General features: G+C 42.9%; 1 protein-coding gene across 1 annotated transcript in view; it reads right to left on the reverse strand.

The window, feature by feature from the left end:
* Positions 1–17,716, reverse strand: part of Itga4 (integrin subunit alpha 4) — a 68,263-nt gene extending 50,547 nt beyond the window's left edge. Inside the window, exons 1-2 of the mRNA XM_038337653.1 lie at positions 17,431–17,716; positions 16,988–17,109 (exon numbers count right to left, since the gene is read on the reverse strand). Of these exons, the coding sequence (XP_038193581.1) occupies positions 16,988–17,109; positions 17,431–17,624 (316 nt within the window). The 5' untranslated portion in view covers positions 17,625–17,716. The remainder of the gene's footprint in view (positions 1–16,987; positions 17,110–17,430) is intronic.
* Positions 17,717–18,174: the final 458 nt, after the last annotated feature.

Consider the following 18,174-nt stretch of genomic DNA (forward strand, 5'->3'; position numbering starts at 1 on the left):
CTCATATGGAACATAGTCCTGCTAAAATGTACAACAATCATTGTTATGGTGATGATTTTTTTATTTGCCAGAACAAGCTCTTTGCTGTTGAGCTGAAGTTCTAGCAAAACTGTGTTAAAGTGATTTCCAATCATTAAATGGAGAAAGAATGAGATGAGTGTCATAGATTCTTTTTGCTATCTCTACATTTTATCCTTTTCAGTCAACACTTGAATATTCTGTGCTCAGTTCCAACCGCAGATAAATGCATTAGCAGCAATCAGATGAGGAAAGTATACACGAATCTGGACTTCTTTGAACACTGGTCACCAAGTCTTTATACTGTTATGGCAAAAATTCCTGCACTGGTTTTGTATTGTTAGGTACCTACCTGATTACCCACCCCTCTAGCCTTAACCCTCTGTACAACTTCCTGGGAAACTCCACAGTTACTACATCAATAAGGATGCTATATTTCAAATGAAATCATTTGTATTGGCTTTTTTGAGTCATAAAGATGTTGTGTAAGAAGTATAGGAAGATATTTGGGACTATCATAGAAATACACCTAATCCTACAACACAACTGAGCTGAAGGAAGTTTATCAAAGTCTTATTCTGTGGGTCCAGCCAAGTCTGTCTATTGCAAGGGTTGCTTCGGGTCATGTCAGGAGCACGGTTAGAACAGAACATGGATCATGCTCTGCTGGTTTGGCTTCCTGGAAAACAATGATGTCTTCCAGTACCTATATAGTAGTCCAGGAAAGATAGACTGAGAGATGAAGGCAGATCTGTCCAGAGAAAGCATTGCTAAGCAACAGGGGAGCACTTGCTATATTTCAAACCCTGATAAAGAATGGACCAGATGGACATGGAGCTTTCTGTGTGAAAATTATAAAAGAGAGCTTGGTGGAGGAAGGAGAGAGGAGGAGGAGGAGGAAAGAAAAGAAAGCCAAGGAATGAAAGGTGTCTATATTGTGTATCAATCAACAGGGTAAAACCACTCTAGCACAGGGAGCTGCTAGAGCAACATGGACCAGACCAAAACAGGAGGAATAAGAAGGGGCCAAATGAAACTTTAATTTTTATTGTGATAGTTTTCAATTTGACATGTCTCTAATATTACCAACATTTAAAAAATGGATCATCAAAGGTAGATCCAGACTGCCTTCAGTTGAAGCTCTGTTACCAAAAGAATCAACGACATTATTACCTCTGCAAATATCAAACTATTTCTAAAATTACAGTGAACACCCAGGTAATTCACCCCCAGTTCAGTTGTTATTAAAGACAGGAGCACAGGGGCCTGACACCTTCACTGTTGGCATGTGGGTGAAAGATTGGTGCCTTCCTCAAGGTTACATTTGATATTTGCAAACAAATGTTCTCTCCTAGAGATAGTTGCCCAAGTTTAAAGACAACAAACGCAGCAGTGGTTTTGGAACCACAAAAGCAATATCATGCACATTGCTAGCTGAAAATGGCCCAGAAGTTCATACGTGCGAGAATAGCATACTGCGCGCAGTTATGTGTTTCTCGGCGGAGTTCTGTTTCCTATGTTTTTAAATGAACATTAGAGACACCTTGCCAAGTTAAGCGGTCATCTCTTTCGTCCAAGCTGCTTCCTGTTCAGGAGTGTTAGCCCTGCAGATGACAGTGACTGCTGCTGCCACCTGACTTCCTGCACACTGTGTCCCTTTCTTATCATCCTACCCCCGTCTCTCCGTTTCTGGGGTTCCTGAGTTCTCCACACACACTTCTATATGACCTGTCTTATTTAGAATGCCTTCTGAGAGCTCATAAGGTCCTAGGGTGGTTACTTCCAGTGTGGCTAACCGTCCCTGTCTTCCCCTACTCGTAATTCTGTGTTCAAAGCAATGATTTGTAGAAGTGGAACAGAGAGCCCTCCAGAAGCCACAAGAAGAGATGTTTACATGACATTCAATGCAGTCAGACTTTCCAAGTATTGTAGTTGTAAGGTTAAGTTGCACTTGAACAGAATGAACACGCAGTGAGTGGGCATGTGGGGAGTGTGGGGGTTGGGGTGAAGGACCACTAGACAGAGCTTTTCCTATGTGTTAGTATGTGGTTCCAAATAACAGATACTAATCTATAGATAAGATCTCTTATTTATAATTAAAAATTTAATATATATTAATATATAAACAACATAAATATTTTATCTACACTATAGAAAAGACTTAGCAAGCAAAGGCTCTCACTGGCATAGGCTATGATTGGGAAGAAACTCGGTTGCTTCACTAACCAGTAAGGAGGGAGGGCTTCGTTTTGCCTGGGATTAGCTACAGACATTTGTTTGTAGCGCTCTGCTCTGCTTCCAAGGGTTAGCACTGACGTAATTCATCTTGGCCGAGCACGGGTCATATTGGTCATCATTCCATCCCAACACAAAACCCAGACAACGTGCTGAAAACAGAAGTCTATAAATGGGAAAAACTCATCTTCTATTTGTGTTGCATGTCTTGAGTTTGAAATATGTGTCAAAATTATGACTATCAAGACTGTAAAGGAATGAAAATAACCCAAATAGAAGGAATTATTTTTGATTGCATACACTTGCATATACATATACACCTACACACCCACCCACATACACGTCATGCTGTTTCTTCTTTTCACTTCTTGACACGGCTTCCTAGAGAGGGAACCCTCAACTACAGTGACAACACAGAGCGACTTTGAGCACTACCTGTTAGACAGAAACAGCTCCAGCAATAGTCCTCAACTCACCACCCAGCTCTGAATTTCTTTGTTTCTGGAATAGTTTCCCATACTCTTTGAAAGTGCCAGAAGAACCTCAGCAGAAAAGACAAGACCTCCACATCCTATGCTTTTCTCAGTCTCTAAGACAGAGGTTTTCAACCTCGGGTTTAGACCGTTGGGGGTCAAAGGACCCTTTCATAGGGGTCACATATCAGCTATCCTGCATATCAGATATTTACACTGCAATTTATAACTAGCAAAATTACAGTTATGAAATGGCAATGGAATAATTTTAAGGCTGGGGCTCACCACAACACGAGGAACTGTATACCAAAGGGTTGCAACATCAGGAAGGCTGAGAAACACTGCTCTGATATTTGTTCCCTCAACCCCTATGCTTCTGAATCTGTCCTTCCATGTGAAGAAATTGAACAGAAATCCCTGTCCTAGTAGGTTGCAGCTACATGATAGAGCAGACAATTAAACACTAAGTGTTTTCTTTATGAAGAAATCTGGTATTCATTTGGACAAAGGTGATGCTTTCACAGACTGCCACACAAAACCCAATTTCATAAATGCTCCTGACGAGACCACAAATGAATTCATGTTTTATTTTACCCAACGTCAAGCTGCAATGATTCATAATCCAGTTTTCATGTCAGCGTATACATTACTAAGCTGAACTTTGAGCAAGCCAAATCAGTCCCTTGATTGAAAAAGTATTTAGCATGGTTGAATACAAAAGAAGTGAGTGGAAATTAGCATGTGATGTTTCTCTACTCTTTTGCACTAGAATGGCTGATTCTTGGCACAGCTGAATGCATTTTCCCAGTATGAATTAAGGGGAAAATCCATAGTAAAGCTGTCTACTTTACTCTAAGAATTAAGTTCATTTTTATTTTTTTTCAAATTGGGGTAGAAAATATGATATACAAATGTATGCACAAATGAAAATTAGTTATTTTAATGAACAAAAATAAGATTGTTAATATAAAGCTAACCCCGTTCTCTCCACCCTCCCACCCCTTCCTCTCTCTTTTATTTTGTTCTTCACCTCCTTGGTATAACTACCAACACTCCAAAAATGGAGCAGAGGCCACGGGGGATGAGAGATGTGATCTTCTCCACTACCCCAAGCAGTAAAGACTGGCTATGTCTTAACCATAGCATTCTCATAGAGCAGGACCCTGCTGCTCACATACCAAGCAGGCACTTGGTACATATTTATGGATGGTGGATTTTGAAATCTCTTACCCCACTGCAAAAACCCCTTAGGGACAGCAAAGGATTACAATGTTTTCACTAAACTTAGAGATGGAGGAACATCAATTTGTTTCTCTATTCCCTACTCTCTTCCACAACACTAATTCCTTAAGTTTTAAGATGTAGTAACCGAGGGTGCAGAGGAAATTGCACTTGAGTGTGATGTTCTTTCCAAGTGTGACTGGGAGAAGAGGGACTTAAGATAATAAGCCACTTGGGACCTGTGGGTTGCTAAAGGGACTCTGGGAAGAAATGAGCCATGTGATGTGCTTGTACAAGAACTGAGCCTAGAACATATGTGAACATCAGATGATGACATCATTATCAAGGTTCTCTTAAGGATTTGGTTAAACACTAAGCTGTATATAGGTCATAGCATAATCCTCCTATATAAAATAGACATAGTCCATTACTTTATGGGAAGCCTCCTTATGAACACAATTTTATTCTCACAGTAAGGCCATAAGACGCATTATTAATCCCTTAATTCATGAGAAAATGTAGTCCTGTGAGTGTATAAAATCCTTTGTGTACAGGTGTGTGCACATGGGTGAATACATATGTGTAAGTTGGGGGTTAGCCCAGGAATCTCCACTGCTCTTTACTGTATTTTTTGAGGTAGCGTCTCTCACAAAACCTGGAGCTTATCGATTTAGCTAGACTGACTAGCCAGGTAGATCCAGGGTCCTCCTGTCTCCACCTCCCGAGCACTAAGATTGGTGGCTTGCCACAGTGCCTGGCTTTTACATGGATGCTGGGAATTAAACTCAGGTCTTCATGCTTGCTCAGAAAACACCTTGCCATCTGAAACATCTCCCCAGCCCCCAACACTGCGTCTTAAAGGAACCAAGAACTTGACTAAATTTATGAAACTAGTAAATCAAAACATTAGAATTTTTTAAAAAAACAATCTTTACATTGCTTCCCATGACTCTAAAACATTGGCAATAGAACTCTACAAATATTCAGATGTGTGAATTAACTGAATTCAATTTCACATCCTAAATCTGTTTTTCCATCTGAGAATGTGCAAAATATAGCAATTCTGCCCAGAATGTAAATAAACGTTTTTATTTGCGACAGGGCCTCATTCTAGCTCAAGCTGGCCTGAAACTCATAACAGAACTCATCAAGTCAACTTTGCATTGTTCATGAGGAGTTCCAGTTTCTGGAGCCCTGCCCTTTCCCTCCGTGTTAGTCACCTTCAGTATTGGGACATTTCTGTTGAAGTACTAAGGTCCCAGTGGAAAGGTCAGTCTCCAGGGCCTTTTGTCCTGGACCTTTGAGGTCTTGACTCAAGTGCTTTGCAGTGGGGGACTTTTTTGTGTCATAGTTTGTTTTTTCTACCCTCGTCACTGCTCCGTGGCTTCCCCAGCAGACATTTGGTGGGAGCGCTGGGTCCCGCCCCCTGAATAGTGAGAGACTGTGTAAGTCTCTCTCGAAAGTGAAGCTGCTCTTTCAGAACTTAGGACAGTTTCAGCTTTCAGAAGAACAACAAAATCCCTCACTCTGAGTTACTTTTGTCTTTCGAATTTGAAGTTCTAGTCAATTGCACAATAAATGTCATACATTTAAGACTGGCCCATCTTTTTGTCAATCATAGAAAGTGAACAACTCTTGTTTTGCCCTATGTTCTATGGAGACATTAACGTCAGATATCTTTTTAAAGAAAGTAATAATTACTAATGAAAAGATCCTCTGAACTAAAGTGACAGATGAAAGTAACAGCTTATAAAGCCTACCAAAACATACAGGTGAAGGTTAAAGAAACTGACGCTGGCTCATCCATGACTGCCTAGCACCTAGTAGGTGTTCAATAATGGCAAATGCTCCTAACTCCCCGAGGAAATTGCCTTCTGCTTATTTTAATTTAGACACCAGGGGGCGCTCACAGTGCTGTGAGAGTTGAGGCGTAGCCTCCAGCTAAAACCCAAATGGCCTTTTCGTTTATCTTATCAGAACATAGTTACTACTAAGTCCATTATATTATACAATCTATGCTTAAAACATGCAATTTCACACACATCAAATTAAACATGGCGGTGATTCTTCTAAAACATAACAGGGACGTTTAGGAACTCAAAAGCAATTTGAATGATTTGGGGTTATGAAAGCCATAACGCCAGCATTTTAAAGGTGGCATAGAACATGAAAAGTGTCAGATGTCCAAGACCTTTTCCTCCTGAGAGTCTAGAGCCAAGCAAAAATTATCGAATTAAACGTCAAAACAAGAGACCATTCTCGAAATACTTTTCTTGAGTTCAAAAGAGATTTTTAAAGGTGGTCTTATGATGGCTAACAGAATCTGATAATGGCTAGTGGGCAGGTTCTAAATGCCCTTCTGTGAAAGTCTCTGTATGATCCGGGAATCCACAGACCTGGAAAAGCCAGGTGTTTTGGTTCCCTTACTTACTCTTTCCTATTCTATTCTATTTTCTATTCTATTCTATTCTATTCTATTCTATTCTATTCTATTCTATTCTATTCTATCCTATCCTATCCTATATTCTATCTTATATTCTATCCTATATTCTATCCTATATCCTATATTTTATATTCTATATTCTATTCTATTCTGAAACAAAGTTGCCCACCACAGAGACGGTCCCTGTGGACCAATATCACCAAGCTGTGGAGTTGAAACTCTGTAAATGTGACTTGGTCCTTCATTCTGAAGCCTCAGAACTGTAGAAAAGAAGCTCATTTGTGTGGACCTGATTCTAGGTCCAGGGTCCCTGCTGTTCTCTTAGTCACAAGTTTCTTCAGAGTCCTCCAGGAAACCCAAACAACTCTTTGTAATAGTTACAAGGGGAAAGTGCACTCCAATGGGTCTGTTTGGTGAGAACAGTTTAGACAGGAGAGTCATTCTACAGGGCACTATATTCTTTCTGTGTACCGAGTGTGTTTTAATAGCTGTAAACACGCGCATTAACAAATTTTTCAAAGCATTCTTGAAGTAGTGTGAATTCCAGCATCAAATGCAGAGAAGTCTTAACAGGTAGAGATGAATTGTGTGTGTGTGTGGGGGGGGGGAGGGTAATCAAGGTGGGTGGGGGCAGGGAGAAAGGTCAACACCAACAGCCAGCTTCTCAGTGTTAGCCTTTCAAATGCTGGCATCATTAACAAGCCAATTCTGTAATAAATCTATTTCTAAACTAATTGAACTACTAAAATTTAGTAACATTTGCTTCTGAGATTAGAAAATACTAAAGGGAAAAAATCCTACTTTTGTAGTCCTCTGGTAACTTCTTGGCTTTAAAGATTCATTTGGAAAACTGAAATGAATGCCATTTTAAATAACTTAAATCTTTAATATACTTGTGTGTGTGTGTGTCAGGAGGGTGCCTATGAGTTCAGAAACCGTATGTTAGCGGTCTCTTCCAGCCTTCTAGCCTTCCATTTTGCTGAGACAGGTTCTTTCTTAACGGCTGTCCTGTGTACTGCAGGCCAGCTGGCCCAGGAGCCTAGAGCTGATTCTCCTGTCCCAACCCCTTACACAGCAAGCACTTGTACCCATTCAGGCAAGACAAAAATCAAAATTCTAAACAGAAACTAAATCCAAGAAAACTTGCTTGCCCTTAAACCTAGAGTGGCCCATGTTGAAATGCCATGCACTTTTTATTTATTTGTTTGTTTGTTTGTTTTGGTCAGGTAGAACAGGTGAGGGGGCCTATAGATGGTAGGACAGCTGCCGCGCACCGCCCCCCCACCCCATGTCTGCACTCTGTGAACTATTACCCAGTTACCGAGCTTCGGGCAAGGGGCTGGAGGTTAAAATACACAGACACACACAGTCGGAGACAGCGACACGGGTCATTCTTGAATTCCCCAAGAATGCCCCCTTTATTGTGTTCAGAGGCAGATTATATAGAGATAGCCACGCCCCAGCCAAACCCACCAGAAACCACTCTCCTGCCATCAGGAACTCCTGAAGGTCTCGTGCTCAGAGCAGCTGTAGGCACTCAGATCAGGGGATTACAAGAAATTCAGGATCTGGGGTCTCACTGCTCCCAACAGACAGAGTTTTATTGAGGAGCTGTCATATTTTCCTTGCCATTGAAGACTCACACCAGGATGAGGCATGCCATATATCAAGAGGCATGTCTCTGTAGGAAGTTGAAAAGACTAGAATAAAACATTGCAGAAACCGCAGTTGGCACACAAAAATGATCACAGATAAAGCCCTCTAGACAACGTTCCCAGGAAAACAGCCTGAGGCCAGAGTGAGGCCAGACTAGAAAAACTCCACAGGTGCTACAAACTGCCACACTGTCTACAGGCCAGGTGTGATTGAGCCCTTAACCACCGAGATGTCGCTTCTGCCCAAGGTGAAATTTGAAAAGAACATCTCTAATTCACTTCAGAGACATAGACACCCTTCCAAATAAGAAGGGTCTGAAAAATAAATGTTCTTATTGTTTCGGAACACATTATGAATTACAGTGTTTCAAAATTGTAAAGGAATTCTCACAACTTAAAAACAGGTATAAACTAAGGATTTTTTAAAAAGGGAATTGCGGAGTCTGGTCCAGTTGTTACAAACTCATTTCCATGTTCTGTTTCCCCACACTGAATTATTCTTGAAACTCTCTGCTCATTAAGACAGTCACTTCCAAACTACCGACCTCTAGAGGTTGGTAATGACGTTTGCTGGAGAGAAGCCACCAAGTCTTCAGAATGTAGGCTGATTCAGTCCCTCTGGGGGAACCCTGAAATTGGCCACAAAGTCTGTAAAGTACTACTAACTCTGAAAAACGTATCCACTCATTTGAGTTATATTGAGTTCTTCCTGTGTGGTCATCTAAACCAGTGCAAACCAGCTTACTCCTCAGCCCTACCCACTCTAAAAAGCCTACCAGACGGACCTGATCCTTGCTCCTGCCAACATTTGTCTGTATCACTAACGATTCGCTCACCGTCTAGACTGATTTCATGGTGGCTTCAATCACATCTTATTCGGGAACAACCCAAAAGGAAGGGTTATCTTTTGCTCTCGCTCTTTACGGCTCAAGTCTTGACAGCCGCCGCCACGTAAAACTATTCTTCCTGAGGTTATGATGACTCTGTTCTCTCTCATCCATCGAAACTACCTAAGTTCTTATCTGTTGTGATGTCTAGAACCTTTTAACACTCCCAACCGCAGATGCTTTCTCAAAACCCTCTCATCCTCTGACTTCTACAATTCCAGGGGCACCTGACGGTCTTGATGCCTCTTAGCTGTCTTTATTGAGGCTCCCCCCCTTCTCCAGAGGTTCTCAACCATAGATGAACATTAAAATCATCTTTGAACCTTTGGAAACTCCTGCGTCCCTCTTTGAATAGGCTCCTAGAGACAATTAATTCTAGGCCACTAGAACAGGTATTCCTAAAGCTCCTCGGCTGGTTCAAGTTGAAGCGGAATTGAGTACAAGAAGGTCCTTCTATAGTTGTAGGAGTACCAGTGTCTACCCTTGATCTCCTGATCTGCACACTCTACAGTTGGCAGGTTAAGCTCATATACCCCATGGCATTGGCTGCCCCTTCTGTGTCAATCTCCCTTGACTGACTTGCCGGTACAGTCTTCTGGTTCTTAGGCATAGAAATCTAACTCATAGATATCTGGTTTTGTGTTCTATAAACCTCACACCAATGGAATACATTGCCTTCCCAGAAACCCTGCTGTTCTAGCTCTTTGGGGTACCTATCACCATTATCCACCCAGTACCCCCAAATCAGAACCTTTAGTGACATCTTTGATAATTTCTTTTCCCTCGTGTTACTCATTCAAAAACTACCAAGTGTTTCTGAATCCATCCTCTGAACATCTCTAGAACTGGTTTTTTCCCAGCACACCTGCCACTGTCCTAGCTAAGGACTCAGTAACCTCTACCACCCCTGTAATTGTAATACCACTTAAGTCTTGAAACATTGACTCCAGTGTATTCATTATACTACACTAGACTCCCATGTGTCAAACTCGCAATCTGAACACACCACTTCCCAGTTGTAAACCTCACAGAATAGGTTCAAAGTCACAAATTGTTCCAGAAATAATCTGATCAACTCTGTAATCCATCATTCTGCAATGCCATCCTACCTGGTTCTCAGTTCTTCAGAGGTACTGTGCTCACAAAGACCTCCATGCCCAATGCTTGTTCTGACTGGCATATTTTTTTTTCTTTCCTATTCCGTGAGAATTTTGTTCACATATGCAATGAAATAAACAGGTGTACCTTCATTTCCTCTAACCCCTCCTCTCCTCATGCGACTATTTCCTCCTCCTCTTACAACTCTTCTTCCTGTCTCTAATAATCCACCAAGTACAATTAACTGCCCATATGTACAAGGCTCTGGAGCCATCACTGCAGCATGGGAACCTACCAGTGGCCACACCCTAAGTGGCATATTATTTTATGATGTCTTCCTCTAGCTGAGGCTTACTCGGTCCCCACATGGGTCTCAGTTCCTACTTTGTTCTTGTCCCTAGATCTTCCCATCAGAGTTTCCTATTAACAATGAACATGGGAAAACTATTGTACTATTGCTCCTATGCCCTTAAATTTGGTCTCTCAATATCCCTCAGCTAATGACTAGATGGATACAAGAGCCATATGCACAATGGACTAGTAATACCTGGCCCCAGATCATTTGCCAAGGAAAAGTATCTTAGCCATTAGAAATATTAGCCAATGAGTCTAGAAACATGTATCAAAAAGAAATGGATTTAAGAAAGCATCTCTTGTGTGCCAGGGATAAATCCTATTCCCACTGCCAGGAGTCCTGCAAATAGACCAAGCCACACACTATCACCCACATTCAAAGGGCCTAGTTTGGTCCCATGCAGGCTCCCCAGCTGTCAGTTCAAAGTCCATGAGCTTGGGTCAGCTGTCTGTCATTATCCTGCCTCTCCTCTGCCTTGCTCACATAATCCCTCCTCCCTCTCTTCCACTGGACTCTAGGAGCTCAGCCCAGTGCTTGCCTGTGGATCTCTGTATCTGCTCCCATCAGTTTTTGAGTGAAGGTTCATATTTATCTTTCTGGGTCTGGTTTGCATCACTCAGGATGAATTCTACTTCCATTTGCCTGAAAATATCATGATGTCATTGTTTTTTACTGTTGAGTAATACTCCATTATGTATATGTACCACATTTTCTTTATCCATTCTTTGGTTGAGGGGCATCTCAGCTGTTTCCAGGTTCTTACTATTATGAATTATGCTGCTATGAACATAGTTGAGCAAGTATCCCTTTATTGAACATCCTTTGGGTATATGCCAAAGGATGGTATTGCTGGGTCTTGAGGTAGATTGATTCCCAGTATTCTGAGAAACTGCCATACTGATTTTCAAAACAGCTGTGCAAGTTTGCACTCCCACCAGCAGTGGAGTGCTCCCCTTAACTCCTCCTCCTCTCCAACATAAGCTGTCATCAGTATTTTTGAACTTAGCCATTCTGACAGGTGTAAGATGGTATCTCAGAGTTGTTTTGAGTTGCATTTCCCAGATGACTAAGGGTATTGAGCAGTTCCTTAAATGTCTTTCGGTCATTTGAGATTATTCTGTTGAGAATTCTCTGCTTAGATCTGTACCCCATTTTCTCAGCCTTAATGCAGGGAGAAGGGGCTTGGTCCTGCCTCAACTGGATATACCAGGCTTAGTTGACTCCCCATGGGAGGTCTTACCCTCTCTTGAGGAGTAGATAGGATTGGGAGGGAGGTGGGTGGGAGCATGAGAAGGAGAGGGAGGGGGAACTGTGGTTGGTATGTAAAATGAATTTTAAAAAGAGAAAAATAATAATCACAATAAAAAGAAAGCTCTCCAATTAGGACATCTCTCCCTTTGAGAACTCTAGTATGGGGGATTTGGGAACTTCTAATCTTTTAAAATGTTAATTGTGTATATGTGGTGGGGGGCATGGGTTTAGGTACTCTTGGAGACCAGACACATTGGATGCCTCTGGAGCAGGCATCATCACAAGTGGCTGTAAGCCTCCTGATGTGGATGCTGGAATTAAACTTGGGTCCTCTGCCACAGTGATAAACACCTTCAACAGCTAAGTCATTTGGCCAACCCCAGCTTTTACCTTTTAACCTCAGTTTATTAATGGCATCCCATACCATGATTTTCTGTGTTCAGGGATGATTTTTCAATATGAGCAAACTATTAATCTTAGTTTCATAAGTTCTAATTTTCGGCTTGCTGCAAACAAAAAGAACATTGCTCAGAATATATGTAAAGTTTTAACAGTGAGGTGTTTGTATTTTAGTATGACTAACTCCTGCCAATCAGGTAGAAATGATGCAATGCTTAGAAACTTGACCTGTTCCCAAGTAGGGTATAAAACACAAAAACTGGAGATTTCCTAAGACAATGTTATTTCCAGAAATATATTAAAAACCGGTAATGGTGCCCAAGTTGCTATGGACCATTGGTCTTCCAGCAAGAGAAACAGAAGCCCAGATAGGAAGCCTAACAGCTCAGCAGCCAGAATTCTGCATCTGCAGGGGAAGTGAGGGTCCTACCCACCCGGAGAACAGACAGGAGCAGGGGGATGCGTGCTGTCCGATAGAAACGTATGTGTGCTCAACAACATTTTTAACTGAAGGACTGCCAAATTACAAAGGTAAAAAGAATGTTAAATCAATTCAAGATATTAAACTATCAATACCACTTCAAGATAGCTTTTTCATGAGGTAATCATAACTTAATTTTGTACTGTCTTAGACATCTACTAGGTCAATTACTGAATAAAATTCGCTATGGACATTTCCTGTCCTCAAAAGCCACATGTGGCCAGAGACTAATTTACTAAACTGCATAACTGTGATTTTAGATTCTATGGCCAGATAAGTCAGTCATTCAGAGCTACAGTATCTTCCTTCTCTAGACATATACAGGCACACACACACACACACACACAGACACACAGGATCACACACAGACACACAGAGACACACAGGCTCACATAGACACACACAGGCACACACAGGCACACACACAGGATCACACAGACACACACACAGGATCACACAGACACACACACAGGATCACACAGAGACACACAGAGAGACACACACACAGAGAGACACACACAGAGACACACACACAGAGACACACACACAGAGACACACACACAGAGACACACACACAGAGACACACACACAGAGAGACACACACAGAGAGACACACACAGACACACAAACACACACATAGAGACACACAGGATCACACAGAAACAGAAACAGACACACACACACAGACACACACACACACAGAGGCACACACACAGAGGCACACACACAGAGGCGCACACACACAGAGGCGCACACACACAGAGGCACACACAGAGGCGCACACACACAGAGGCGCACACACACAGAGGCGCACACACACAGAGGCACACACACACACAGAGGCACACAAACACACAGAGACACACAAACACACAGAGACACACAGGATCACATAGAAACACACAGACACACATACACAGGGGGTAGCAGAAAGACTCTGGTAATTATGAAGTATTAAAAATCCAGAGTGTCTTTTGATACCCAAATAGATCTGATAATCATTAAAGCCTTGTTATTGTGTTCTGCTTTGCTAACTATTTAGAGTTTAAGCATGGACCATGCTTAAATGTATAGATTGAGTCATTATTCTTACCATCCTGACTCAGGAGCTATCAGAGACCAAATGCATTCAACAGCCCCCAGGAAGGGTACAGAGCAGCTGACAGAGAGGAGAATGGACATGTGGAAATCACTGTGACCTACTTAGACACAAGTGGATGTAGTCCCAGGGCCTCCTGAAGGGAGACCACTTTTTTGTCCATGGGAGGAAGCAGTAAGGGGATAAAAAAAAACAGCAGCCACCTCTGAGGCGGGCAGGATGCTAGAGGGAGGCAGAGAACACAGGAAGAACACACCCTGGGTGCTACAGAAGCAACTCCGTCAGCATTACCTCAGCAGCCAATCCGGTCTGCTAGGGGGGCACTGCCAACACCTTCCCTGAGCATGCCAGATAAATGCGTATGGCTGCTTGACTCTGATTATGGCTGTAGTGAATACAACATGATATGCAGTAACCTTAGCCATACGGGAGAGCATAGACGCCTATCTGAACCAGCCATTTGTCTGACATAGTACAGAGACTTGGAAACACCTCATGATAGATATTTTGAACCAAACAGCTGGAATCGTGATAATGGTATTCCAGAGGCAAGCGGTTACTTACTGAGATAGATAGCTCCAATAGCTCTCTATCTTACAACTTTTTTTGATGAGCTGTGACTTCTTTATCATTTTGCTTCATTTCAGTTTGGTTTTTTTTTTTTGTTGTTTATACAATTAACGTTTTACTTTTAGGCCATTAATTGACCCTCGTTACTTATTTTAATAGCATTTTATTGCAGATATCACATATATTTTAAGTAGAAAAAATAATTTTTCAATGTCTGATATGTATCAGATATTTAACTAATATTTTGAAAGGCAGGGTTTGAGACAGGGTCTATGTGGCTCTGGCGATCTTTGAACTCTTGTGTAGATTAGGCTGGCTTAGATGTAAGCTCTCAAAGATCTATCTACCTCTGCCTCCTGAGTGCTGGAATTAAAGGCATATGCCACCATGCCTGGCTAAGCTAAGTTTTTTTAAACTTTATAATATAATCACTCACATTCTAGATAATTACATTTATATAATTACTAATATAGTAATTCATAATATAACTATGTAATATAGTTAAATACTTTTAAAATTATAAATAGCTCAATCATACAGAGGATTTTGTGTGTGCATGTAGATAGCTTTCTATTTCCTCTATACACAATACACACACACACAATGTGTTCCTAAGTAATGGTCCATAGTCTACAAACCTTACAATCTTAAATATGGTTCTGCGCATCAACTGGTGACTTCTTAAACTTTTTTCTGGACATTCACATCCATATTTTACCTTACAGCTTTAAATTACTTTTGAATTTGTTCTTAATAAACAGTTTTCTTGTAGAAGCTGAGACTGTATTGTTCATAAGGTCCCCTGAGAAGTCACTTCAGTCAGTTGCCTTACGAAAATATTCTCAATGCTGCCACAGTTGACACTGGAACCAATCAATTGACTAGGACCTTACACTCAGTTTTGTCTCTTTCATCTCAGTATTTCTGTGATGGACTCGGTTGCTGAAGGTGAGAAATATCGCTTTGGCTTACCATTGCTAACTTTTACCCACTAATCAAGCTGATAACTATCAGACTTGTACTTTCCTTTATCCATCCATCCCAGAACTCATCATGTTCCTTATATATCTACATAATTCAATGTCTCTGGAGAACTCTGTGCTCTATACCATGGTGGATTTAGGTTTTCCTTAATTGGCAGCTGCCCTCATCTAAAAGCTTATACAATTCATCAGGGCATGATCTTTCCAGTTAAATACAAGCATCCATAAATAGATCCAGTGCCCTCCAGGCAGGATGTAGCTACCACTAGTTGTAATGTCACGGATCTGGAAAGAATGCCAGGACTGGAGACCCTGGGAAGCCTCTGTTAGATCAAGGCTTCATTCATTGCACAGTTCTCTCAGGCAACAAAAATACTCTGCAAAATCATTCCAAATACACAGCTCTGTGACTGATCTTGTGTGTGCCCCAGTCTGCCACTTGGACTAGGGGTTCCTAATGATGCTCCGAGTCCCATCTCTCCTTCACAAACAATTAAGGTTCACAATAACTTTTATTTTCCTGACTAGAATTTATGTTGTTTCTCTCCCTCTCCCCTTCGTTCTCCTCCTCCTCCCCTCCTGTGACTTCTCACCCTCAATAGTCTTTGTACTTTTCTTTCAGCTTCAGCCAAGGCCAATGCACAGACAATTCCTGCCTTTTTATGGGTTCTGAGGTAAAAATGCAAAGGGAGAAAAAGAACAAAACAAGCAAGAAAACAACACAGATGACTATAGAGGTTAAAGACAAAATAAGTTAATCTCCAATAGCCCACATACAGATAAGCATACAAAGTCCCAATTATTACCTATAACTCATCATAGATACAGCATCCCTACAGACAGCACACCAAACCCTTCCTTTAATCTTATCTTCACTGAAGATGTACAACTGAAGTGTACGGCTAAGCCTCAGTACGTAAATTTGAAGGAGGAACCCATAGCTCTCTGTACTTGATCCCCATTGCGGAAAGCAGAAAAAATGCAGTCATAACCTAGGGTTGCTTTGAGGGGGAAACATTGAGCAATATATACGACAAGGCTTAACACTGGGAGCAAGATAGATCTAAATATGATATTAGTTCCCCTTTCTTTCCCCATGGGCCTGTGCGCAGCAAATTTGCTTTTGACTTTGAAACATGAAACTTCTCCCCTCCCCCAGCAGCACACATGTCTCAAGTTGCTGCAATCCTAAATAAAGACATAAAAAAATGGGGGCGGAGACAAGCCTGCTTCACAGGGGAATCTGAGGGGAGGAAATTCAGTAACTATATGTTAGACCTCCTATATTAATGATTTTAACAGTAGACATGCCATTTTTCCCTCCCTTTTATGGTATATATTCTAAGGGGGAAAAATATGGTATCCGTTTCTTTTTCAAATCAAGAGAAAGAAAAGCCCTTGGGCTAGATGATAGGATGTAGGATCAATCCAACTTTTCATTCCCGATGTGCCCTTTATCCTATATCAAAGATGAAAAGTCCAAGACCAAGTACAACCCTCAGCAACCCTCCCCGTGGGCTGGATCCTCTGGCTTTGAAGCAGGTTTTACTCATGGGGGTTGATGAGAGGTGGCTGGCCAGAAGGCATCCTACAAAACTTTCCCTGAAAGAGCTCTGCCAGCTACTGAGATCAACTAAACTACAGCCGCAAGCAACAGAAAGGCAAATATCACCAGAAGCAAGCTGCCACGGGGTTAAAGCTGAAAAGCATGCACTTTAAACTAGAAGAAACTGGCATCATGAGTCTTCCAGGATTTGCCCAGCAATGGGCCTATGGGGGACAGAAAGTTCATTATCTCCTGGTCTAGGACCCAACTCACCCAGCTGGAGTTGTTCGCAGATCTGACCTGGATTCTTTCCGATCCTGCATCTGTAAATCGCCCCAGGATTGACCACTGAGGCATTGGAGGGCCAGCTGGCAGTGGGTGCCCCTGCGATGAGCCTAAAGCGAGAACCATGCAAGTTCGCTCAGATGTGAGCCAGCCTGCCCACCCACCCTGCCCCGAGTTGCCACAGCTGTGGAAGTGGTGCCCAGGTCCTCTGCCCATCACCATCTCCCAGGACTCAGGACTCCGGGACCAGGTACCCAGAGCACCCTGAGGGTTTCTATCCTAAGATAAGTTAGTTCCAAGGCTCTCCAGTGAGCCAACTGGCTGGAGCCAGGCTTTCCTCTGATCTCCCAGGAGGGCGGAAAGTTTGATTCAAACAAGGAATCCCAGAGGCGGAGACGCTGCCACATGCCTCTTGGGGAGGGCGCACTCACCAGCGCTTTTCCCCGTGGCTGTGTAGCACCACCGAGTAGCCAAACAGAGTGCCGGAGGGGCCCTGGTACAGCAGCGCGCTCTCTGGGTCCAGGTTGTAGGGGTACCCCGCAGGCACTCCCAGGTACAACAGCATCACGGCTTCCCAGAGGACGAACCCTCGGGGCCCGGGTCTGCGCCTCGGTTCCGTAGCCATGCACTCTTGGTGGGGAACATTCAACACCAAACGGCCACTGACCAGAGTGTTGCACAGGATGCGACGGTTGGCCAAGGCGAAGAGCGCCCCAAGAGATGAAGTGCAGCAGCCAGCGTGTCCGGTACTGGCAGGCGACAGGGGCGGAGAGAGGGACGCCAGGGGAGGGGAATTGGTGGCCACAGGCGGAGCAATTGTGGTGGCCAGGGATGCCTCAGGCCCTGGCCCACGCCCCGTTTCTGTGGCCTGGGGGCTCCTGTGATCTGGGTGGGGTCTTGGGTGTGGTGCAGTGGCTCACAGCCTCTTGTCTCCCTCTCCCCAACCGGATCCCCACCCCCAACTCCGCCGCGGCTGTAGGGGGCGCTAGGGGACCTAGGTTGCCGGGACTCACATCCTGGCCAGGTTCTGGCAACCCTCAGAGCATTCGGATGGCTTTAGGTTTCTGGGGCTTAGCAAGCATGGCTCCGAGAAGGACACAAACGGGGCAGGGCTTTTCCTTTTGCAAGTTGAGTGGGGCTCGATGGCCAGCCTTGAGGTACTTTATGCAGTTACT

This window comes from Arvicola amphibius, chromosome 7, assembly GCF_903992535.2.
Source record: "Arvicola amphibius chromosome 7, mArvAmp1.2, whole genome shotgun sequence".
NCBI classification, from domain to species: domain Eukaryota; kingdom Metazoa; phylum Chordata; class Mammalia; order Rodentia; family Cricetidae; genus Arvicola; species Arvicola amphibius.